The sequence below is a fragment of the Neodiprion lecontei genome, chromosome 4 (assembly GCF_021901455.1).
Source record: "Neodiprion lecontei isolate iyNeoLeco1 chromosome 4, iyNeoLeco1.1, whole genome shotgun sequence".
Lineage (NCBI taxonomy): Eukaryota > Metazoa > Arthropoda > Insecta > Hymenoptera > Diprionidae > Neodiprion > Neodiprion lecontei.
The window spans coordinates 393,025-418,994 of record NC_060263.1 but is presented as its reverse complement, the minus strand read 5'-3'; the positions used below and the strand labels follow the sequence as shown (position 1 = coordinate 418,994).

At 42.2% G+C, this 25,970-nt stretch overlaps 1 protein-coding gene and 1 long non-coding RNA gene across 5 annotated transcripts; one reads left to right on the top strand and one right to left on the bottom strand.

Moving 5' to 3' along the window:
• On the bottom strand, nucleotides 1–25,159 carry LOC107224036 (unc-112-related protein). Of its 3 annotated transcripts, none has more exons than XM_015663944.2 (8): nucleotides 25,021–25,159; nucleotides 4,577–4,810; nucleotides 3,734–4,002; nucleotides 3,224–3,643; nucleotides 2,716–3,144; nucleotides 2,413–2,625; nucleotides 2,088–2,324; nucleotides 1–1,575 (listed from the first exon to the last, which is right to left on the bottom strand). In XM_015663944.2, exons 1-8 carry the CDS (start codon nucleotides 25,157–25,159, stop codon nucleotides 1,375–1,377), a joined length of 2,142 nt encoding a protein of 713 aa, XP_015519430.1. In that variant the 3' UTR covers nucleotides 1–1,374. The 3 variants fall into 3 exon arrangements, with proteins under 3 accessions (XP_015519430.1, XP_015519431.1, XP_046592092.1); XM_015663945.2 differs by having other exon boundaries at nucleotides 3,224–3,640; XM_046736136.1 differs by lacking the exon at nucleotides 25,021–25,159 and adding an exon at nucleotides 10,133–10,169.
• On the top strand, nucleotides 20,327–25,162 carry LOC124293808. 2 transcript variants are annotated; one of them, XR_006903656.1, is made up of 3 exons: nucleotides 20,327–20,467; nucleotides 24,616–24,942; nucleotides 25,025–25,162. It is a non-coding gene; the product is annotated as an uncharacterized LOC124293808 (long non-coding RNA). The 2 variants fall into 2 exon arrangements; XR_006903655.1 differs by lacking the exon at nucleotides 20,327–20,467 and adding an exon at nucleotides 23,671–24,523.
• The last annotated feature ends 808 nt before the right edge of the window (nucleotides 25,163–25,970 follow it).

The following is a 25,970-nucleotide window of genomic DNA, read 5'->3' as shown; positions in this document are numbered from 1 at the left end:
TAGCAGATATCGAATTTAACACCTCCCAAATTTTCGTACAAAATGTAAAGCATACATGTCATATCACTATTTGCATTACTAAAGGCACATAAAACTTTGTAATACTTCCGCATATTTGTTCTCTTAGTATGCATGTTCAATATTTTTGGTTAAGAATACTTTCAAAATACATTATCTATTTAACAAGCTTACAAGTTATACATTAATCAAAACGCTTGTGTAAATATTAAACGTTGGTTTAGAAATTGCAAGAAATGTGTAAGAATCATACAATTACCGCTGCTAACATTTGCCTTCGAAACATAGTTATCAGCGATCACTATTATGTGTAATTCCCGACCCATATGATAAATTCATATTGATCAACAAACGATATTTATGTTCATATTTATATTTTATATTTTATATTCATATTTATATTTTATATTTTATATTCATATTTATATTTATATTTATATTTATATTTATATATCCATTTGTTTATATAATATAAATATAACATATGGTGTTACTATGTTATTATAGATGTTATTATACGATAAAAGAAAGGTTTGTGTAAACGAGATATTTCTAAATATATTTTATAACTATAGATACGACATAATTAAATGAAGCTTCGTGAAAATAAGGGATATGGGACAATTCATTCACTTTTTTTCATCCCAGATTCTAGTAATTCGTGTGCAATATTGTACAAAATATACTGGAATAATTCTCCAGAGTAAATGCTCAAATTCCAACTACTGCTGTCTCTCTCTCCCTCACCCTCTCACTCGCTATGTTTGTTTGTTTCTACTCCGAGGCTAAAGGCTGGGTGACAAACGTTCTTCTTCAGTAGCCAAACTACAAGATATTGGATAAAATTCACATCATGCCTGTTCAACATATTTACAATTTGACCAACTTGGGTTTTAGTTTGAAACTATTCATTGTCAACATTTTTATTTTCAAAATTATGATTTAAACCGCATGCACACACACACATACACGCGCGCGCGCGCGCACGAGTTTTTACACGTCCAGGCGCACACACACAGCCGCACAAACACACAACTTTTGTTCCACGAATTGAGTTTAATTTAGATTCTTCTCGAAAAGAAAATAGAAATGACTATAATAATAAAAACAACAATAATAATAATAATAATGGGAAATAACAATCTCTTAGTAAAAGCTTCACTATAGATTGGTTAATCCTTTACAATTCATACATAATGAATAATGTAATATGTATAATATATCGGTAAAAGAAAATTTCACTTCGATTTCTGCTCCCTTCAAAATATAGTATCTGATGTGACTGAGGGAAGGAAATTTTAACGAAACAAGAAAATTGCCGCACTGCAAATAAATAAATGAGGTATCTCAGTGGGCTTATACCCATCCTCCTGTCAGTTTGTGGAACAATTCCTCATTCAGGGTTTGATTAGCCTCTTTAGAACGCATTGAGAGGAATATGTAGCCCCCGATGAACTCGTGAACAACCTTACAGTCGGCTGAATGACATTCGAATATGACATTACCTTCCTCGAACTGTACCATCATGTGCTTGACTTCCCAGTTAACGTTCCATGCCTGGTATAGAAAAGGAATGAAAATTCTTTGATTAGTCAGAGTGGCGACAGAGGACCGTGTTCAAAATTCCAGGGCATTTCCTTTTCTTCCAAAGCCCACTTACTCAAAATTCCCTGTTTTTATACCTATGATGCTTCCGTAATGGTGACGTAAACACAAGTCAAGGTTACTTGTAGAGAATGGTGTAATTAAATAGTTGGAGCAGATTTTACAACAACGTACAAATTAAAAACTTGAAGGTGTTACAATGCTGCTCTAAATATATGTTAAATATTTGATTTGTCATTAGTTCTGCCTGTGATTACTATACTTCAAGTGAAATAATATTGAAAAATAAAGCTGGTGACTCCCCTCAAATTTTCCCGAATTTTAATATGTTTTGGAGAATTTCCCCGAGATTTCCAAAGCGCGAGAATTTTCTCAAATGTCCCTGATTTCCCGCTTCTGTCGCTACCTTTTCAGTGAAAAGATGAAAACGAGAAGACAAAAATCATATCGAAAAACTGAATTACCTTCATGGTATTGTATCTCCATGTTCTGAGATGATCTCCGCTGCTCAGCTCCATCCTCATAAGCCTATTGTTCGCAACGCCAAGAAGTTCTTCCTTGCTTTTGTCCATAAACTTGACTATGAACAAAGATATGCCATAGTCTGGAAGTGACTGCCACGCCTTGATGTAGTTCAATTTAGCCTCGATGAGTGGCAAGTCTTTGACGTTGGTGTGAGCCTCCAATATTCTCTGAACTAGCTGCTTATGCAAAGAGTGCAGATGATTGAGTTGTGTTTTTCTTGAGCGAATGTAGAATGAATTATGCACTATATGAATCTCAACTTACCTTGCCCTTTAGCTTCTTCGCAAATCTTGGAGCTACATAATCTTCTGGATTGATATCTAAAGAACTCGGATTGATTGCTGGAGCAGGAGCAGGTCTTTGAAGTTGCAAAAACGCCATTATACTGTTGACCTCAGTTTCGTACGTAGCGTCAGCCAAGCTGCGTCCCTTTGCAGCTAATCTGCAGGCTGCCATCCACTTTGCATATTGTTGCTCCTGTTGTATCGGGTAGGAGTTTAGTCAGTGAAAGCTTATACCCTACAATTTTCAAACACTCGTGTAGAGTAAATTAGAAGCGATTCTTACCGTGTCACACCTAATCCACATTTCCGTCATGCCCTCAGCACTGGGTACTTCGAGTCTGATTCCGTACCGACCTTGCGAAAGGTTAACGTCAGGCGTGACTTCGCATCCGCGAAGATTAATGCTGTGAACAGGTGATCCAGATCCGTTCAATTCTTCCTTAGTCTTGTACAACCTCAGCTGAAGGTCTCTGCATGTGAACCAGTAGCGTTTAAACGCCTTGAGAGTGAATCGTTTTGGTTTTAGGAAGCGGAGATAGTCGCAAAGCTCCGGAACCTGAGTAATATCACTCGGACTGTTGCCGATGCTGCTCCCCTCCAAAGTGACCTGAAGGTCTGTGAGCGCGGCGTCTATGTCGTCCTCTACGGGGCTTGCGGATCCGTTACTGTCAAAATTTGGCTGCGGTACGCTCGCCTGGAGGTTCACTTGAACCTGCAACGTACGGAGACGAACGAAATGAGCGATAACCTCGCAAATGGACAAAGACTCGCCTACTCTACCAAGCGCATACCTGCAGGGCTGCAAACATAAGCATCTCCTCCTCGGTGCAGTCGAGTTCTTCGGCAAGCAATTGCCACTTGGCTTGTTCGTATATCATATTGATGCGTACAGCGTCGGTTTTTGGGTTCAGATCGTAAAACGAGTAGAATTTGAACTTTAGCCTGAGAGTATCGAACTCTCTGATTCCCTGCTCCATTATAGACAGTGAAGAATCCAGCCAGGCGACGTTCATCCTGGCTCGTTCCACCAGGGTCTTTGGTCTGATAACTTGTGACCGCGTCTCGGGAGACACGAAGGATGGACTGTGCGCCAGAGAATCGCTCAGACCACCGTTCAATGCCTCTAAACTCATCGTACTGTTGTTGGCATTGAAGGAACCGTTGCTACCAAAGCCGGATGAGTTGTTGTTACGCTTCCAGGTTCCAGTCTGCTGCGAATGGGATGAATCAGATCAGGGATGAAATGTGGCGGTGATTCCGAGGGTAAAAAGAAGACGGGGTAGTGGTAACGGGAGACTTACCGAGACTGGCGAGCTTATGGGTGTGCTGTGATTCTTATTATTCGGCGTCACCGGAGCGCACATGAACGGACTGCTCTGGTCGAGACTGCCGGTAGAGCCACTCGGACTCTGCGTAGCCGGAATGAAAGTGTTGGTATCCGGAGACACGTTCCACTGGCCATTTTTCTGTACTTCAATTTTCTTCTTCACAGGAAGATCCTTCAAGTTGTACTTCAAGTGATTGGGCTCGAGCGGTTTGCAGAACGATAACTCCTCAGGGTGTCTGATGCCTGAAACGAGAGAAACGAAAAAAAAAGGTAATGTACACAAGACGCAACGGCGTGCAAACATCGCTCCACGTGTAAAACCCGTTGCACTACCAGCAGCGATCAACGTACAGTACTGCATATGGATGAGAGATATATTTAAAGTAGATCGTGATTCGTATGCGCTCTACGACATCACAGAGGACGCGCTGTGCTCGCCTACGAGCAAGAAGAAGGCCATCATTTGGGTCATCAGTCGTCATATCGAGCAAACGAGTTCTGTATAATATATAATTGCAAACTCGTATAAATTAGCCGAAACGTTGCTGCGAGCGATATCGTCCGACTAATTTCATCGCGACGTCGTGAAAAATAGGTGTAAAAATAAAAATGTGCAAATAAATGGAATATTTCGTAATCGTGCTGTTTAATATAAACATGTACGGCTGGTAGAAAATATGATAAGAAAGAGAACCGAAGTTCTCCTGTAGGTACTCGATTTCAGGCTGACTGCAATCTCGCAAAATCGATTCGATCTGCATCCTTATATAGAGCAAATTCAATCGAGTTAATTAGCGTGGCGTGGGGGGATACATACCTAACTCCTTGCAGAGATTGATGACGGCGTTGAATGTCTTGACAGAGAAGTCGACTCTGCAGTCGAGGCAACGAAGATCCGGTAACTGAACCCTGAGAGTCTTGTGCATGGGGGTGAAGTGGAGCACAGCATCGGCTGCAACTCCGTACTGATCCAGGGTGCTCTTAGTTCTGGTTAGCCAATCGTTCCGAGCTGGCCACCACAACGCGTGATCGGACCAGTCCATGGCGATGTCTGTAATCAAAATAACGAAGGCATGAAACATAAGTTAACCCTGCAGAGGCACCGTTGCCTCTTATTTTGCAGATGGCGGCAATTTATCTCTATGATTCGCCATAAAGCAAGCCTACAGCAATACGAGGTGGTCACGTTTTTCAACCGCAGAAGGGACGGCAAACCGTAGAACGAACGAAACGGCATCCTGTAACAACAACACGTGTTCATCCGTCGCGCCAACCAGGATCTTTGTAGAACTTCTGTATGGTGCTACTAAAGCCACATCTGCAGCCGTTCACACTTTCATTTACGGCGCCCGCATGGACGTGTCGTTGGTTATACTTGCCCATACAGAGATTAGACCATTATACATCGCATCCCAAACCACGATCACCATACCGAGGCATAGAAGTTTCCGTGTAATTTCTTTAGCTGAATTTTATAGCTTTGCTACTCCTCGTACCGTTAGAAAAAGTAACAGGAAATCATCAATATCATTCGCGCAGAATTAGTGAAATTGTTTATTTACTTTTGTTGTTTATTTACCGTTTATTCCTCAAATTTCGTCCGGCAATTTGCTTTTCGCCCCGGTGTCGTAACTTTGAGCAGAGGATGGGGGGGGGGGGGGGGGTGAGAGACGGGGGAGAGGACCTCGTAGCACCTCACGACAAGCTGCAGTGCAGCAGCTAAGACGAGGGTGTCGAGTGGCAGAGCCCACCGTAAGGGGAGCTGTTCAAGGGTTTCAACCCCGAGCGACTGCTACTGCAGAGGAAAGCAGCAACGGACGAAATACTTCTCGTTACACCTTGCTCAAGGATTACTAATAAATCGTCAATAAGAAATAACGACCATTCTCTTTTCTACTCCGTTCCATACATGCGAAAATTATTCAATTTAATTTCCTGCGATCCGGGATTTTTTGTCACATATACACATTTGCTAATACCTGTCAACAACGTAGCTGCAGCTATAATCCCACTGGGTTCTATAATTCCCAACGTGACGTGAGATTCGACGGTAATGAAAAAAAAAAAAAAAAAAAAAACTACCACGCAAGAACGAAAGAATCAAGTATTTCGAGTTTTTCAACCTTAAGCGAGAATTAAAAAATTAAACGCGCGAGTCGAGCTTGTTAGAGCTGTTTTCTGTTAAATTTTCCCCCACAGCGACGCGTGCTGCCGCGTTCGAAGACAGCGATGACAGGTGTTGACCGAACTGCTGCTTGTACTGTTTAGTTCCTTCGGGCATACAAGGGCCGAGAATGATGCTGTGCTGCAACGCACGGACCCCGTCCCTTAATGGACTCGCGTACGCAGAAAGGGCGACAGCATAAGCCCCGGCGACGCGCGATGCAATAAACTCCCTTTAGGAAAACACAGGAAGTTGACTCAAGGAGTGGGTGGCTGGGTATAAGATATATAAGATAGCTACGCGTAGTAAACTGCAAAGGCAAAGGTCTTGAGCCAGTTTCTTCTCGCCCTCGTTCATCGTCAGTCAGCCTCTCTCTTTTTTCCTCTCCTCACTGACATCGTCTGTCTTTCCTCGTTGCACGAGCAGCAGCAGATAACCAGCGTATCGCTCGAGGACGGGAATCACGTCAAGAGTTGACCCGGATCCTGACCGAGTGAGTGCGCTTTCGCTTTTACTTTTTCCTTTCTCTCGGGCAGCGAGCGTCTCAAGGACTTTCGTAGCTTTTAGAAGATAATTAGGACCGGCGTAATGTCACTGCAACAATTACTTTCCCTTTCCTCGAACAATATACGAACGCAGGTAACTGAGACCTTCGTTTCGGAATATTTCAACTCGCACGAATCCCGAAATTTTCCTGTGAATTGCCTAATCGTAACTTTCGTTCCCTGTATCTATTACGTAGTAGCCACCTACCTACCTACCGCACCGAGACTCGAGGCATGCGGTAGGGTATTTCTAAAAGCGTGTTGCTGCATCGTGCAGCTGCATGCGTCCAAACTCCAAGTTATAAATAAAACCGCGTAGCTTCACGTTATAGCTGCAGTGCATATACCGTAAGGTTATCGCATGCATGCCCTGCGTGCATTTCGCGCCTACAGCGGTTCCAGCGACGATCAAATCCGATTTCTTGCCGAAAAAGCACGCCGATAAATCATGGAATAATAAAAAGCAACGAGCATTGAGGTATTCGTGAATAATATTCTCCGAAAATCCGCCGTCCGTACGAAAGTTTACTTTCCAAATTCCACGCCGTTAATTGGCATCTATTGCCACCGTATCGCAGTATCACACACTGGGGGAAACGCTTGCTATAGGAGAAAATTAGGTGTGGCAACAATCAAACGGAGCTGAGCATCGAAGGGCGTCGATACAAAGATCGAATCGTGCAACTGGGACAGGCTTCGTGTATTCGTGTAAACTGTGAAGCGTATAAACGATCCCGCAGCCGCGGCATGCAGGAAATGGCGATGACGAATACGTTCGAACAATTTCCTAGCTTTATTTTAAGATATATGCGTCGTTGTTCACAGGCATTGCGCTATCGTCTATACTTATACATTTTTGTGCAAACAAACGGCAGGCAAATCCGTCTCGCTTAATCGGTGATTATTTTCCCTCCCTCCCTTCTTTCTTTCTTTCTTTTTTTTTCCAATTAGGTACACGTTTGACATGAAAATGAAAACTGGTACGTGTCATCCATAATAAATTTTTTTCTTCTCGCCTATACCGTTTTATTTACCAATCAGATAACTATATATGTATAGATGATGTAGAACTAACGCAAAAATATTGCAAACATAATTGCAAATGTAAAAAATATGCAGATACAGATGTAAAACATTACTTTAATGAAGAATGAAACATGCGCCAGTATTCTTAAAACATGGCATACTAAATCCTCGCACGGCACGTAACATGCCTAGGTTTTATAATTAATGCACGAATTATACACTGCAAAATATTTTACAACGTGTGTACTTCGCGTGTTTTAAATTTTCACGATTCGCGAGACGCGCATCCCCCCGTAATTCTTAGGTCATTATTATAATTACAATTAAAACCCTGGCACGTGGTACGATTCACTCGGCTTTCCGTGCGTGAAATTATTCCCGACACGGACTGACTGCGTATTTAATTCAAAACGACGACAGAACGACAAAAATTTAACAAGTTGTTCAAAATGGGTCATCCATTTCATAGAGAACGACAAAGTTAATTAACAATAAGTATCTATCGTACGGAAAATTTTTCTACGTACAGTCGTAAATATTATAATGACAACTACAGCAAAAAAAATGTTGCATATAAACACGCGACGAATACGACGAATGTAATTTTTTGTTATCAGTACCATGTCAATTACATCGGAATTCGATTAAGAAATAAAGAAATACATAACGCTATTTATTTTGATCACTTTCAAGAACAGATTTTTCTTGTAAAAATCTGTGCAATATGTAAGAATCCGCATTTTACAACGCATAAAATGAATTATTCACTATCACGCGGATACGATTATCAAGCATCTGATCACAGATACGCTGTAAAATAATTCACACGATGAATATTATTATACATACATGTGTTCAACGATAACAAAACGATTAAATGTCTGCAATCAAGTTGTGGCTCAAAAACCGAAAGGGGGAGTCGGATCACCGTGCCGTCACTCCTGTAATAATTATGATGATAATGACAAAATAGACAGCGGCTAAGGGAGTATAAAAGAGAGACCCGACCTGTTGCGTCGGGCGGGGGGCAAACTCATAGGCCTTATTTAACATATTTAACGGATATATGTACATATTAACACGCAAGTTCAACCCACGCGCCTCCTCCGCAATCAATCCGATATAGCTCTGCACTGCGTGAGAGTAAACTGTGTGAACTTGGCAAACTCGAATGTCGACATATGTCATGAATAAATCCAAGTTCATTTGGCAGCCATGTTAGTTCAATAATTCGGTAGAAATTTTAAAAAACTTAAAATTACCAACTCCGTTCTGCATCCCCGACAGATGTTTTTTTTTTTAATTTAGCATATCAGAGATATTAGGATAATATGTGAGGATTGAATTGTAGTTTTATCGGCACGAAGATTAGTTCTGCAGTTCCCAACGGATTAATAACGATAACAATTCGTTCAATTTTCCCGCCTTACATCCTCCGTAAAACGAGGAATTCTCTTAAATTTTCAACCTCGCTTCGCAGCCGCTCGTCGCCAAGAGTCAATTTGTTTGAACTTTGAGAGTTTTGCGTAAATTAACTGCACTGCACGCAATTGGTACAATAACAGTAATAACAACAACAACAACAAAGAGAATAAACGAGTGGCGCGAGTCGACTCCAGCGACTCATAATCGCGTCAGCCATGATGATCCAATTCCTCTGGACGATTATACGCGATGATGTTGTAATACAATTCATGGATCTACACCTCCGTTCAATGGGCGTGACACGTGTGTACGCAACGCTTGTACGTGCGTTGTACATGTTTTACCCATACACCGTGGACCCAATAACGGAGTATAATTTGCTGGCCGAATCTCATTACACCTGATACTGCGGTATTAAGCTTCGTCGCGCCGACAGAGAAGAGAACGGTAGCGGAGTGATACAGTAAAACGCTTTTACATCTTCTAAAATAAAGACTGACTCACGTCCCGTATACACGCTGGGACGTCAAGCGCTCTTTATTATTACGTGCGTTATACAGGCCGCAAATGGACCGAATATATGCGATTCCAACGCGTCCACGACGGCTGCAGTCGACGGAAGAATGGAATGTTTCTTGACGAACGGTGATCGGTTTTGGGGTAAGCATATTATTATTAGCGATTGTAAAAACACGCCGATTGTACACCTGGAACAGGCGCGACATATTATACGTTAAAAACTGACGGGCAAGCTTGCAGATGCGTAGGTATGGTTAGAGCCGATACAACGGCCGTTGAGATAAAACGTAAGCGCACCCTTCCGCCATAAATAATGTCATCATTTATCATCGAACGTTGATAATCGCGGGGGCGTGTTTCGACGAAGCATCGTCGGTTGCATTCGTTGGCCAGGCGTAACGGGTCCTCGTTCTCTTGTACTTTGACACGCGACGCGTTACGGAGATCAAAAAGATATGAACTTTCGCTATCGTCTACACCTAATTACTGCAGATTTAACATTTTATTCTCTATTCCGTTATCGTGTTGTTTTAGTTTCTCGTGAATTTCTTCAGCTTTGTAACATGGAACTTGTGTGAAGAATGAGCTGGGACAGAAAAAAAAAATCTACCGTATGTCAACGCTGACAATAAGCCATATTAAATTGCGGTAACAAAATGGGCGTATATTCAAACGAGGCTTATTCAAAACTCACAGCCAGTGAAAATAAAATTCATCCAATTCTCTGCGAGTAAACGTCGAAGACAGAGCGTTCGATGGTTGAATCGTTCGGTGAGCCATGTGGTAAACGTGTGTAATGGATGCGACGGTGTAATGGTATGCCTGCAGGTACAAGTACAACTGCGTCACGAGCAACGTGACAATCACGAGCATCAAAAGCAGCAGTAAACTGCAGCATAATGCCAGCGGACTGGCTCCGCGATGAAAAGCTCTCTTACACACTCGTCTATCTACAACCTCCTGGGGCACGGATGATAAATGGAAACGAGCCATAATTAAAAACCATCAACTCCAATGAATTTCAATAGGTCGATAAAAGAATAGCCCAGCGTGCTTCGGTGTTACGTGTATTATTGTAGTCACGCCCGTATAATATAATATTAATAATAACGTGGCGACGCGTTCCAAGAGAAAATGCAACCCTGCAGTGATTTAAACCATACGTTATGAAATCGGGCGAAGAAGAGGAATTAATGAAAAGAGGAAAATAATTTTACGTGGCTGAGGGTGCATTATATTCATTTGTTTATTTATTGTTTGTTCTTGCAACATGGCGGCCACAAATTGTAGGAGAAAAAAATTCCATAAAATTTCCAGGTTTTCCAGGATCTAAAACCTAGTTCCTCCTCACATTTTCCCAGTTCTAGTAAGTTACTAAAACCTGAGTCGTTCAGCTTATCGACTCTAAAATTCGTTTGAAATTCAATTCGAATTGAAGAAAAATATTATGTACAAAAAACCGTCAGTTTGGGCCAATTTGTTTTCTCGACGAAAAAAAGTAAACCTGAAAACCTAAAAACAATTATTTCTAATTCCTACGATAGAAAACTGATATTTACAGTTTTTTCCATGACCCCCTTTAAATACACCGACATTTCTAGGCGTGTGGGCGCACCTTGTACAAATTTATTCCGCAATCGTCGTGAATTCCGAGGAAGAGACGGAGATTTAACCGTTCGCTTCCTCGACTATACGTATATCCGCAACGTGCTTGAATTTCGTGTCCGCAGGTTGATAACATTTACGATGCAGATCAGCCGGCACACGTCTACTCGCCAGAGAAATCGAATATCGATTAACCCCAGCGAGATATCAGGACTTGGAACAACGACGGTGGGTGCAGCGCTCGCTACGACCCGACCTAATTATTTTTTTATCCTTCCAATTTCTGTATACGTACGTTCCAGTCGTGGAGATTGTCATTTTCTCAAAAGTCAGCGCGGGTCCGGCTTAATTTATTACATACTCGAATACATGTATCCATTATTTACAACTTGAAGTCTTCGTCTAATCCAAATTGTTCATCCAATTTTCGCTGCCACGTCAAACTGCTTTCTAAAAGTTACAAATACGCATAGGTATAATAAAGCTGCGGGACATATCATACATGTACTATTGTATTAAAGTTTCTAGATTCAGCTGCGCGAAAACCGACGAGGCGTGTATGTATAATAGATAGACGCAATGGCGACTGAACAATGCCAACGATATTCGGAGGGCCCGACGTGATTGATGCGCGTTAGCCTATTCAGACGGCTATTTTGTGATGCGGAATCGCGAGGCTAGCCGAGGGCACGACCGGTGATCCGTAATTCTCTCTGCATGGAATAGTTTCACCGGCACAGCTGACACGCCATGGCGAAATAATGCGAAATACGGCAAGCACGGAAACACACGTGCACGGAGGGAAAAGAATTCTCCGACCAACATAAATAGAATTTGTTGCTTTCGACCATTCGCTTCGATCTAGGCTAGTATCCCGTACCTCTTCCACATACGATGACTTAAATTTGTAAAAATGATTTAGTCGAGCGAATTCCTTGATTCGACGAAAGCCTTTTTTCTCACGTTCGAGTGAACCTTTTGATGTGTTTCCGAAATTGAGTCAACTAAAAATCATACATCACTTCACCGGGCAGCGAAGTTTCTCGCCAGGGAAGTAACTTGAGAGAAGATGGTTATAAAATAGAGTGGTCGGCTAGGAAGTCAGATACGGATGATGAAAGGTAAATTTGTCATCGGGCCTGTCAAAGCCGAAGAGAGCGTTAATGCCAAGTATCGAGTCATCGATATTGATATTGACTACAAAGAAAGAAAAAACAAAAACTATTGCCACATGTCTAATTTATACTTTAGTAAGTATATTGTGTTAAGTAACCCTTTCCCTCCGTGTACCTATAAAATAAATTCAAACATCAATATGTCGAGTTGTCAAATAAAGTCGCAAAAAATACCATGACGGTAGGAGGATAAAAAAAAAAGAATGTGCGCAATTATAGCTCGGTACACCCTGCAATATTCTCTCCGCGTCCCTCAAACAATCGTCGAACCGAAAACAAAAAGGTGGAGGTCTCCCGTGTCGGAGGGTTAAAAGAATCCGACGAGAACGGTCGCATTCGCGCATTCAACGCTGCGGTTAAGATTATAAAAGGACCGCGAAATTGTCAAGATGAAATAACCCCAAGTTATTATACCACGTGCATGTGTACGAAAATATACCCAGAGACACGAAGTGGTTCTTCGTCATACACGATTCAAGGACGTCGTCGTTTAGGGCCGTTTGTAAAACACGAATCCTTTTGCGACCCAATTATACTGCAACCAATTAGCGGATAGCAGCCTCGTGTCTGCAAGATCATAGCGTAAAGGCTGTATCACATGCGGCAGTGGAAGGACCGTATGACCTACTTCCGAACGAACCATCCTAAGGAAAATGCCACCACGACCCATTGTCACCCATTGTCAGAGAATATGAGGTGTACCAACTCCGGTGTACGTAGATGTAACATCATGTTTCACTCTTCTGTTTTCATTTCTCCTTATCATTTTTCTTCAAAATTTTCAATACTTTACAGATTCTTTGTCTTCTATGTTTTGTAAGAAAAAAAAAAAAATTCAATGCTCCTCTATGGTTGAAAACTTGACGTTTTTCTCTTTTTCCACGGAATCTTTCATTTTTATAAAGACAGAGAACAGAGCATGGAAATCATTTTATTTATCACAGTGATATTGCCAAAGAAACTTTTTATCCCCGTGATACGTACGCGCCTGGTATATGACCCCGTAGCGAGTTTTTTACCGTTGACTGATGATGATTGACGAAATTTACTTCGCTCGCCATCAAAGCGACCTACAGCAACAACATATTCCCTTCTATCCTTTCTAACCGTAGAGCGGCAGCAACGGTCGGCGTCGCGGCGTCATTCTCCAAAGATAAATTCGGCTGGCATATATTTGTGTTATTCCCCTTCCTGATAAAACTGGGTCGGTATGAATAACATTTATAGCACAGGGTCATTTCGACGCCGTCCCTGCTGCGTATTAATCTCAAAGAGACTTGTTCTTCATCTTCATTCCACTTGCGTAATATGTGAGTCGCGTGCGAAAACTATTCTTTTCTTTATTTTTCTTGTTAGCTTCACTCACCTGTCGATGCCTACCTTCGTTGTACAAAGTCTGTACAGTCTGCTAATTAACGTAATTTTTTTTAAATCCTTTTCATCGGGATAATTTGGAAATTATAATTGGCCTGTCCACTGCTACGTCCAAGGTGCATAACGTGTGCAAAATAGGAATTCGAAACGTGGTTACAAGAGGCAGCGGTGTGACGGCAGGTCGAACCGAAACGGAAGACCGAACAAACTTCAAACGTAATCGATTTCACCCTTCGACGCTCCCATTTTCCTATCTTTAACACACACGCACACACCGAAATCAGTGGTGCATCAGGGGCGTTTCCCTACATATTACACGTTCAGAGAGAAAGAGAGAGAGAGAGAGAGAGATATTGGAAAAGATAAACAAGTAGATTTGTTGCCGTTATACGAGTAACTCAATATTTTGCACCCGTGGTGAGAAAATTCATTAATTACTGTACGTGACGCATTTCCGGTTCAATTTTCTTGATTCTTAATTTTCTTCTAACCTCGGCCTTGATCCTAGTTTATAATATATTTGAGTTTTTGACGGTTCGATGACTGTTCAGAATGTGTTTGGTCGTGTCCGGAGACAATCTGTAGAAAAATTTACGCTACAAAAATATTCTGTAAAACAATTCTCCTTTTGAATAATTCATGCGTGAATTATTATTTCTCATGCGAATCGCGAATATACATTTGTGTAGAAAATTATTTCCGCACAACATTTTCTCTGTAGAACTGATTTCCGTAAAACCGAACAACATTCTCTAACCCCGTAAGTAGAAACCGGAATCGTTATCTCTGTCAGTGCCAACGGAAACCGCAACATCCTATTTAACGTTGAGCAGAACTGATTTTCTTACTCGATGCATCGAGCAGCGTTAAGGAAAAACAAAGACAATTTTACGCGAAAGTATTTTAAGCAGGCATTTACATTTATATCTCTACAGATATATATACGTGCAGGATACATCTCCCGATATTTTATCTCGTTTAAATAAATTATAAATTTTAGCCCATTCGACTGATATGAGACCCTGCAATCGATTTACAGTAATAGTAAATCGACTGCAATTTGTCACGATTGAGCAGTACGAATAAATCGGCATTGTTATAGTCTCCGAGTAGGTATTGGAGCCGATGCTGTTTTCGCTGCTGCTGCTGCTGCTGCTGCAGGGTTGCGGAGGAACCGCTATATATAGCTTTAATCTTATCATTTCGAAGGGGATTGAACTCGTTGTCGTGCCTGCGTAAGTACGTGTGCTGAGAAAAATCGAAGGAGAATATAAGAAGGGTTCGAAGATGTGGTAAATTTGAAAGGCTAAAACTACTCAACTCCTACATATATACACTTACCTAATTACTCCCCTTCGTTATAATTCCCTTTTTCTTTTTAAATCGTACACGTTCTGTTGCAAGAAATCGGCAACTTGCGTGATAAGATTTGAGTACGCGTATATAGGCATGTGTGAAAAATTTTCACCAAGTCTGTATGAAATTCGCGTAAATTTTTCTACTCGAAGTTAAATTCGTATCAATTTGTACAAATAAATTTTTTCTTTTTTTTTTTTTTTTTAATTGTGTAAGTTTCACTCCACCCTTTGATCGTTATTTATAGCCAGTAAAGTTATTTTTCGACAGACAATAAATAAATGCCTGTCAGATAACGATGACGCCGAATATGGTGGCGATGGTAACGCATTTTAGCGAACGCGTCTGTATACGTCTACAATATGTGTCGTTAGTTTCTTGTTAATTCTGACTGATGTCACAACTTTCCTGCCACGCCGCAACTTCCTTAAATGTTTATCGCCTGAGCGTATGAAAGTATTGCGGGAATTTTCATACCGCGTATGGAAATCTCGCAAGAACGTACTACGGACATACGGTGTAAAAATATTATTTTCCTACGCCTCTATATAAGAATCGTTACATTACACGCGCAATGTAATTGTTATTACGTTATTAATGAAAGCAATAACCATTGCATATCAAGCACACAAACGATGAGAAATAAAAATAACCCAGAATGTACCTGTAAATAGTAATGTTGACACGGGTACGTAATAATTATAACGCTGTAGGTAGCTAATTTTGTAAAAAAAAAATTCCGTACAGGTTGGTTGACAAAAACGCACACATCAGTTTTTCGATCAACGATTAAATTGCATTATATAAAAGTGAGAATGATAATGATAACGATATTTACTACAGGCAGCTGGCAAATCTCGGTCAGACTGCCGCGCGGTCTAAGAGAGCGTATAATAATTCTATCTATCGGCAATAGTAAGCACACCATGAATGGAGAGGAAAGCGAGCGAGGTGTCTAGGAGTAGCGAGTGAATGGAGGCCGGCCACAGAGATATTCGCCTACGCTGCCAACACCGACCGCTGCACCATCGATGCAATGCGCAAACAAGATATACACGTATACAAATATACACGCATGCACGATATTGACATTATACAGGTATACAGCCTACGCGTATATAGTCGAGGAATGTCGAAAGAATCTATAAAGTCAAACGTAAATACCTAGTGATGTTCCTATATGATTAATTTTTAATCAAGCAACGATCAGTTCTGGATACCTACAAGCGTGTGTATATATTAACGTGCCTTCCAAATTGTTGTTTAAAATTTATAAATACCGCATGTTACGCGTTATGTTAATAACGAAAGATATCAGAGTCAAGAGTCACGTATGAAATCGGGCAACGTAACCGCGGCGTCAAGCAAACGTCTATCCGTACAGCACCAAGAATTCACCGTAAGTAAGTGTGCCTACGCGTTGGACGCGTATGTGGAAGGTACTGTGATAAGATAAAAAATTATACGTAGATAATTTATTTTTAGTTGAGAGACAACGGTGTTATCGTCAACGTCGAGGTGAAAGAAGAAAAACGAAAAATTGACGTAAAAGGAAACTTGGGAAAACGGCATCTTGTCTTTTCGTCTTATTCAACTTTCACGTGAAATATTCCGGACATCGAGGCGTACCATGGATCCTTATTTAATCGAGGCAGTTAATAAACGTACAATGTCATACTCACGGTCATGTAAACCAATTAAATATACAATCGTGCCGTGACGAGTGCATGCAGCGTATGTTATACGTATGAGAGCGCAACTTATTCGGTCTGATGAAAAGCTGATGCGATGCAATTTAATCAAGTTCAATAACAATCGTCGCGTACCGTACATACACCTACTCAGAGTTAGTTCGTTATTGTCATTATATTGGTCGGTAATTGCATACCACACGCATATCCGTACGACCAGCCAAACACATGCTTGCATGTAGAGCAACGATAAATATTTCTCCTCTAAATAAACACACCGGATTGGTCGAGTGAAGTCACGGATTATTTGTCGAATAACGTCGTGAAGAGTCGCGTGTGAAATGAGCTCACCGACCGAATCGCAGCGAACTCGTACGTCGTATACTATACTGGAAATAATGATCCCCAAATTTGGAATCAGCGTTCCATTAAAAAAAAAAAAAAAAAAAAAAAAAAAAAAAAAAAAAAAAAAAAAACCTTTTGTCAAACACTGCAACCTACACATTTAATCTATGGTGATGTGTCTGCATCCTCGGTATCTATTACACCCGGGTGGTTCGTTCGTCAACTTTTTTTTTTTCAAGGCTCCACTCGAAAAATTTCCCAAGGTATACACGTGAAAATAAATAAAAAATATTACAATATTAGATTCGGCGTACAGGCGATGGCTGGAAGGCGCAGCAGCGCAGCGCAAGAACCTTGACAGCTATAACGACGAGTGAGACTCGAACCGCGCGATGGACGCTCTCCTTATGTGATCTCGCTTCGTCTCGACTCACGACGCGGATAGCCTTAATTAAACAAGCAAACGTATAAAATTTATTATTCTCACTTTCAATGACTGACGCATGATCTGTGTATAGTTCAAATTTAACGAAGCAACGAAAAGTAACGCACCGTCGTCTTGCGTTATATACATGTATGATAATTTGTGAACCTCGCGGTGCTGATTCGATTTACTCGTGGCTGTTGAATCCATCTCCTTCGATCCCTAGTCAGTTTATCACCACACCCATTATAACGAGCGCTTTATTTTCATAGTTAGAGAAAAAGTTTTAAAAAAACATGTCGGCCAAGAAGAGTCGACGATTCGTGTAATAACGCGAGTGATTCAACAGATCGCGTGAGTCAGAGAATCCGCGTGAGCAGCGAAAGTTCGCGATATTGTGGGGTGGGGTGGGAAGGATGAGCGTCACGACGCCTGTTTCTTCTTTCTTTTCTTGTCCTCGCTCCTTTATTTCTTCTTTTGCCACTGGTCCGGTGTGTACAAAGGTCACGTGGACCACCGCCATTGCAGACAGCGATAAAAGTACATTCGTGCCAACTTTTATCTTATACCTCCATGTACGTAAAACGTGTGCCGCAGCAGTCGTAGCAGCGAATTTCTCTCCCGCAGTCCAACACACGTTCTCAAATATACGCGAATGCCCACGTATGTTTACCAGAATCGTCGCGAGTCAGCGTATAACAAATTCAAGTTTCTGTCCGAAACGCGTAGTTCTCCGACAGCAAGCAGAGGTATTCATCCTCCGCTTTTCCTTTCCCTGCTCCCACCAACGCCCGATCCAACGACCACCACGTCTATAGTTACCCGTGTCGCGTGTATATCACATACATATGTGAGAAGTGTGTGGGTAGCTACGTGCGAATGAAACGAATTCTATGTAACTAAGTAACATCATCGTTCGAGAAATTTTATTATTCTCCACTGGCGTGAGAAATGGTGAACTTGAACATCGACGCATCGTGCAATTATACTTTATAGCATTATACGACTATACCTATGCCGCTGCACGCTGCAAGCATTCGATATTGAATACGTGAGTTTGACTGGAAGCTGAGGTGTTTGTTACGGTCCTTTAACCAATAATTGGCTGCAAGGTGTAGGTATAATACAAACGGAAGCCTCCCGCAGGAGTCTTGAAACTCCAAGGCTTGTCAGGAAGTAGTTGTAGAAACAATACGAGACAAGGGTCTGAATTTGGGAAAATTTTCACATCTTTACGGAAAAGACCGTACGCTGCACCCAGAAATAGGAGTCAGGAGGAATGGTTCTAGGAACGGTACACATTATAGGTACATACATATGATTGAAGAAAAATGAGGAAAGGTCATTGATCGAGGGTTACAAAATTCGCAACAGCAGCGACGAATTGAAACCGAACCTCGACGGCACCGACTTGACGCCGTCGTAGAGAGTCGTAATTAGCCCGCACTGCACCACGGCGTTAAGGACACGTAGATGGTTAAGCTGCTGTTTCAAGGGTATAGAGTTACGCTGATGGTGGTGGTGGTGGTGCGAGCTTCGTCGCGTACATAGTTTGTATACATCGTACTGTATACGTATATAAGTAACTTCACACGCATCGTCATACATGTATATGGTTACCTATCTCGTATGTCTCTATAGTCCCTATAGGTACGGAAAGTCGAGTTTCGTATAATTCGATACGAACATATTACGCCTGTACATCTACCGTATACTCTACGTTACTCGGGAAAGAGAAAAAGTGAAGGAACTGACAAAGGAGACGGAGTAGAAAACACGAAGAACCGTAGTCGGTTAGTTTCTAATGAAAGATCGCCAACGTTGAATGAATAAACAAAAAGGAGGATCGGGTGTTTCTGTTCTTTTCTTTCTTTCTTTTTTTTCAATGGGGCAAGAACACCGAAAGATTTATAGGATATCGCCACCCCCCTGCTCCGTTTTACCTACCTTATTATACATTTATACCACCTTCGTACAAGACGTGCTCGCTGCACACCTACGTCACGCATAAAATCGGACCGACAAGGCAGAGAGAGTGAGAGGCAGGCGTTATACGCACGTCCGCCCTGCTCGCCGTAAAACGCGTGTGTGTATATACGAAACAGGACGCCTACGACAAACGAACTCTGTAATACCGAATCCAAATGTATTGAAAAAAGAACAAGAAGAATAAGGTGAGGATAAAGGAGGCTACCGTAAAGTGTCGTAAGCATGGCGGGCAAACGTCTTCTGACACGCATACCTATACGTGTCAGAGGTATGAAACCCACACGGACCACACGTGTGTATACGCCACACATGCAATATGTATAGCGACAAATTTAACCGAGATGGAAGTTGCGAGTATAGGCGACGCGCGTCATTGCGATATTATATCGCGAGATATACGTAAAAGGCAGTGTCGCTGCCTATACGTATAATGTGAAACGAACAAGCAATGCGCGAACTTTTAAAAATTCCGCTACATCATTCCTGGACTAATGCAATTAAATCGTAAAGTAATTTAAAAAAAAAAAAAACACAAAAACAATAATATGCTTCAATTAAGAGATTTAGTCATTTCCCAACTCGCTCGCCGCGTTCTGTGGCCCAGATTCTATTCTTCCGTTCGCCGATTAGATCGCGTGACGAATGACGAATTGATAAATTCAGCGAGCTTGGCAAATCACTCATTATTACCAGATTGAAGTTAGTAACGTTTAATGTAACGAAATATTGAAACTAAAATCAATGTTTTGAAAATTTAGAACGACGTTAAAGGTGTTTAATTTCCAAAATCTGCACAGCGCTTTTTACTTTAAAAAAATATATTACTCAATTCGAGAGGATCCTGCAATTGCGAAATAATGATTTCTCGTAAAAATGAATCGTTAAGTTAACGTTAGGAACTTGACCACCTTTAATTATTGACCCAGGTTCACGATGCGGATAGACGTTTGATAAGACTGGGACACGCGTACAGCGAAGAGGCAGAAGAGGCAGTAAAGCTTGTCAGCATCTTTGCGCCAAGACTGCATTCCTGCCGCATTGTTTCTCAGAATTTTCAACAACTCTGGTAGGTAGGTACGCCATGTGTGTGTGTACTTTCGTTTCGATGCGTGTGCGCGTGTAGCGGCTATCTAAGTCAACGCTATAGCACGCGATCCACTTGGACGTAGTATGCTGTGGCATTTCATAACGAAGAAAAATTTCAGAGAAAGAATTTTGCTCTCCGGTCTCAGCATCAAGCTCCGTCAATTCGTTATCATTGTATAAATATATTATTGCACATGTATTACGTGCGCTTGCGTAACGAGCCGTATGCAACGCGTTAGCAAAAATTACCGACTCATCGAAACATACTGAAGTTAGTAACGTTGTCGTAACGATTTCTGCTGAGGAAAAACCGTTGTTACTTCACGATTTTGAAACTGTCTGAAATTGAGTAAACCGTAATAAGAAAAAAACATGCTCATATTTTGCAATCTTAGTTCCTTCGAAATCATTGTAAAAATAAGATTTTTTTTGTAATTTATTCCCAGTCTTTCGTCGAGCGAACGTTACCAACTTCAACCTCGTCTTATTTAACACTAACGATTGCACCGCACGTTATATCATTTACGAACATAGCGTAGATACATCTTTCTCCTTTTTGTTCTTCGACTTTTTGTTCTTCTACTTCTTCTGTACTCGTACAATCAATCCGTCAGAATAAATGTAATTAAATTACACGTTCAAACCTTCTCTTTGATGCCGCACGCGAATAGAATTTCAAAAATGACGTACACCTATAGCATAATATGCGCCAGGCATGAATAACAGGAGGAGAAAATGATACGCAATAGCGAACAATGAATGCGACGATCGTTGACCGGAATCGCGGAGCGATAAGCGCCGGGTCTCTTCCGCTCTCGCCATTTCTCTGTTTTGTCATTCGTTATACGCATGTATAAAATCTTTACGCTGCTCGTCGCCGAAGCAAAATGGTAACCAGATAACTTGTGTTGCAAGACGAGAATCGAGACTGAAATTGCGACGACTCGCACGGTCAGCTGATTGTTGTGAGGCTGGATCACGAGCGAAGCCAGACGCTGGCGGTTTTCTCATGCTGCACTACCGTTACTCGCGGTCCTCCTTATTTCGCCACATGCGTTGTTTCTACACGTGCATATTGTACATGTATACAAGGGTGTGTCGCAAAACCACGTTTTTCGAATTTCGACGCGTACTGGTGCGGAAAATTTCGGTCTTGACAAAAAAATATTGAGTGATTCCAAGGAGAACATTTTTGGTTAATGTTTTCAGCTTGAGCAAACAGTTTTAAATTTAGGAATTTCCATACTACAGCCAAATTTTCCCGAATATAGTAAGGAAAACAAGAATAATCAATACTGGTTCTTTTTTTCAATAGATAGCAGGTAGTAAATAGGACTTTCCTTATTTTCCATTTTGAGCTGCATCTCTCATCCGTACCACTATAAACTTTCAAATAATATTACAGTTTTCAGAATGATGGATCACACTTGGGTACACATAAAAGGAAAACCCTGAGTCAGTAATGTGGTCAGAGTTAAGTCGGGAACAGAGCCGTATACGTAACACGCGAATAAGACTCGATTATTCCCTTCTTACACAATGTACTGTAATATTAATTTCCTTATTCTTCTCCACGTCTCTCGTACGCGAGCATTTCATTTTTACGTTATAATAATAAACAACAAACGCCTGCGTTATTACGAGACTTGGACGTCGTTGTTTATACGCCGGGTTTGACAAACTCTTATTACCATACAATGCAGTTACGGGTCCCTAATTCTTACAATCAGCCATATGACGACGAGAGAGACTCTCTGCCTCCCCCCCACTGCTCGCGATAATTCGTACAATCATGCATTTACATTGGCCTTTAATACGCTATTTATATGTATAAAGAAATTACATCCGGCGGGAGGATTGCATGTGTATATGACGTACTACATGCCTGGGTGCGAGTGTGTAAGTATGTTTCGAGAGAAGAACGGTACAACGGAAAGCGCTGCAACAGAACCGTGACACATATCCTTTATTACGTGCATAGCGCGCAGTTGAAGAAAGTATTACAGTATGTACGATATTCTGTAAGCGCATCGACGCATAAATATGAAGGCGAGATGAACATTCGGAGGGATTTGACGAAATTGTGGTTTGAAAAGCACCTGCAGTTATACGCGACACAATATATACATAACGCGTAACCTGTCGAGGAACGCGCGCCACGCGTGTATACGTATACGCATGTATATCTGTAGGGTAGATTGTACGGGAGATCGGAGATAGAGATTATATCGCCCGTCGGGATTTCTACCTGCCGCTCTTCTTCTCGACGACCCCACGTGCATATAAGCCTCGTAACCCCTGAACCCCGAATACATCAAAGCCGATTCAAAGTATCACACACGAGTTCACACGGTGCGTAATGTTTGTTTCATTCGAAATACCGAGTACAGCCGACGAGTACGCTCTGCGTGCATATCGTTAGAAGAGTGCGATATTACGCAAAATGCGGATAGGAAGGGTTGTTTAAGGGGATGCCCTGGTCGGTTTCGACGTTGGACGTATATATCTCCGAGTATCGAAGTCCACGTATCTCAAACGCGAAAAAAGGGTTTAATAAGCCCCATTCGTTACACACGATACTGAACAAAAACACTCCAACGCATTTTCATTTAGACGCAGAAATAAAGTACTGGCACGATTTCCATGAAATCCCAATAGTAGATTCGTAGATTTCATGCCATTTCTTTATTTATTCGTCAGATGAAAACTCATCGGAGTGTTTCTGTTCAGAATTGTGCAGAAAATGGGGTAGTTTAGCCCTATTTCGCGTTTGAGATACGTGTACTTTGATACTTGAAGCTAGGTAGGACAACGTTGAAATCCACTGGGTCACCCCCTTGAGGAGCGATGAAGTTTTTACCACAAAGCCTGGCACGAGCACGGGTCTATTATCCAATATTATCTCCGTGTCGCAAGGTGTTAGTTTAAAATAAACGTGAAAGGGCGGAGGCGCGGGATGCCGTTGCATGCACACCGCACAGTATGTGCGTGCGTACGGGCATGTACGAGCTACATTGATATGTATATATATTATATACACATACATATATACACACAGATCTGGAGGAAGGGGAGGTGGTGCGTTTATAACGCAAGCCGGCGCGGCGTGCGGCCGCCTAGACAAACAACCAACGTTTCGTTTCTCCTCCTCGACTCGACTCGACTCGACTCTACGCCACGCCGAAAATACACCTTTGATGATGCCTGACGTTCGGTTCGGTCGGCCTGACTGCTTGCTTGCTTGCTTCGCTGCCTGCCTGTCTTACCGCCGATAAAATACGCGCGATCTCCCGGTTAATATCATCGTCCGATTCGGTTGTGCGTTAAACCCTGTCACAAGTCACGTAGCGCAAAACGACGGTCGCATGTGGGTTTTACTCGTTTTACTCCCAAGCATGTACGTACACGGTTTGAGACTGAGACGAGGAGACGGCGGTCAGTTACTACAGCGAATGGGTTTATTGAAAGTGTGCAATTGGCCGCGCCAACGGAGCGACGAGACGACGATGAGAACGGGCCGATTCAATTCGAGATGATGAGGCTGAAGTCTGTAACGTTAACGTAACGCGAAAGATCTGGGAAAAAAATCGTCGTTGCACAGTTTTAGAATGACTTTTCAAATAGTAAGCTTTTCGAAAATAAGAGTACATGTTTTGTTTATCGTGGTTTACTAAATTGCAGACATTACTAATAAATGGTGCAAAGTAACGATTTTTCCTTAACATGCATCGTTACAGTAACGTTACCAACTTCACGCTCATTATTCGAGGCGGGTCTTCTTCCGTAACGAAGCTCGTAATCGCGGGGGATCAGCTCGTCTCCTTGTGCTATTTTCGAGGCCGTAGGTTCATGACGCGATTTCTGAACCGAGTTTCGCGAGGTTAAAACTGTTCTTCTTCTTCTTCTTCTTCTGCTTCTTCTTCTTCTTCTTCTTCGAGAAAGCAAGAGAGGAGGGGATAGAGAGTGGGAGATTAAAGGCCGAAGATTAACGCCGGTCAACAGTAAAAATCAAGCCAGCGTAGACAAGAGCCGCGCTACCTGTACGGTCTCCGCAATGCGTCTCGCTCTTCCTCCTTTTTCTTCTTCTTCTCCTTCTTATTTTTCTTTTTCCATTTCCTTTTCTTCTTTGCAGAAGTTCGAAGAGCCCCGCAACGCAGGAACGGCGGCTCCAGCCATCCAGCGGCTGTCCGACCAAGAGTCAGAAGAAACAAGAAAACCGAGACGGCGGCGGCCTCGAGCGTCGCCTTATGTATAGTACACGCAACGACGTGTGTAAATATCGATGCGTCAGCGTTAATCTTGGAATAACTTCGAATGAACGAAGCGCGGCTGATGCTTGCACGGAAGCTACAGCCGGACCGAAGGAGTGCGGATCGAGTAAACACGCGGTGAAGAGACGGTGACGGGTGATCGGATCGTGATGCCGATTTTCACTTTTCGATACACAGGCATATGTGTGGTACGGATATATAGGAATATGGATATATATATATATATATATATAGAAATGCCTGTCGCTAATTGGCAATCAACTCACCAAGGTCTTCGACGAGACGAAGCATGACGCCACCGATGTGAAGTTCCCCCTTAACCCGGAGGCTTCTCTCGACCTGGAGATCGGTCACGAAGACGCGCAGCACCCAGCTGCCGTCGACCTCGTGTCCGTCGGAGTACATCCTGTTTAGCTGACGATGGCCTGCGAGCCGAGATATATACCTGCGAGCGAGCGAGCGAGTGAGCGATTCCGGATTTCAACGTTCGACGCACTTTGCCCGGCTGCCTGCCTTCTTCTCTTCCCTCTTCCCTCTTCCTCTGAGCCTTTGTTACGCTCTTCGAATCAAATCTCGCACTATAATCATGGCTGGAATTTCTCTTCGTGTAAAACTTTATCGAACGACGAGAACAAAACAAACGAAAAAAAAAAATAAAGAACAAACTTTTGCAATACCTTTGCGCGCGGTTTTATTTTATTTGCCTTCGGAAGGACGAAAATTCTATCCGCCTTGGAACGCGCGATCTTAACTCGACACCGACACACCGGATCTACGTTACTATATATCTTCAGCCTTTTTCCACGGCTTATCGACAAAAGTTTTCTTATCTCCCACTCGAGCGACCGTTACGCGACTCGACGACAAACCAGAATACTCCGGACGGCTCAGCGGTCTACGCCGTACAGAGCCATCCGTGCTTGTCCGTCCCGGTCCCCCCCTTCAGCCGCTTCGCCCAACATCCACGACCGACTTCCGTTAGCTCCGCATCCCGTTTTCGTTCTTGTTCATTGGTCGCCCACCTCGTGGCGCTGCGAGACGCATCTGATTGTAAGATCGAGTCCTACCTTACCGCACGCGGTAACTTGACGTTTGGTTACCCACGCCGTGGCGCTATTTTTGAATTCCGTACCTGAGTAATCGGGAAAACAGAGAACCGTGTTAAAATTTCGTACAACTATAAACGGTGTATAATATGAAAAATAATTATTACAAG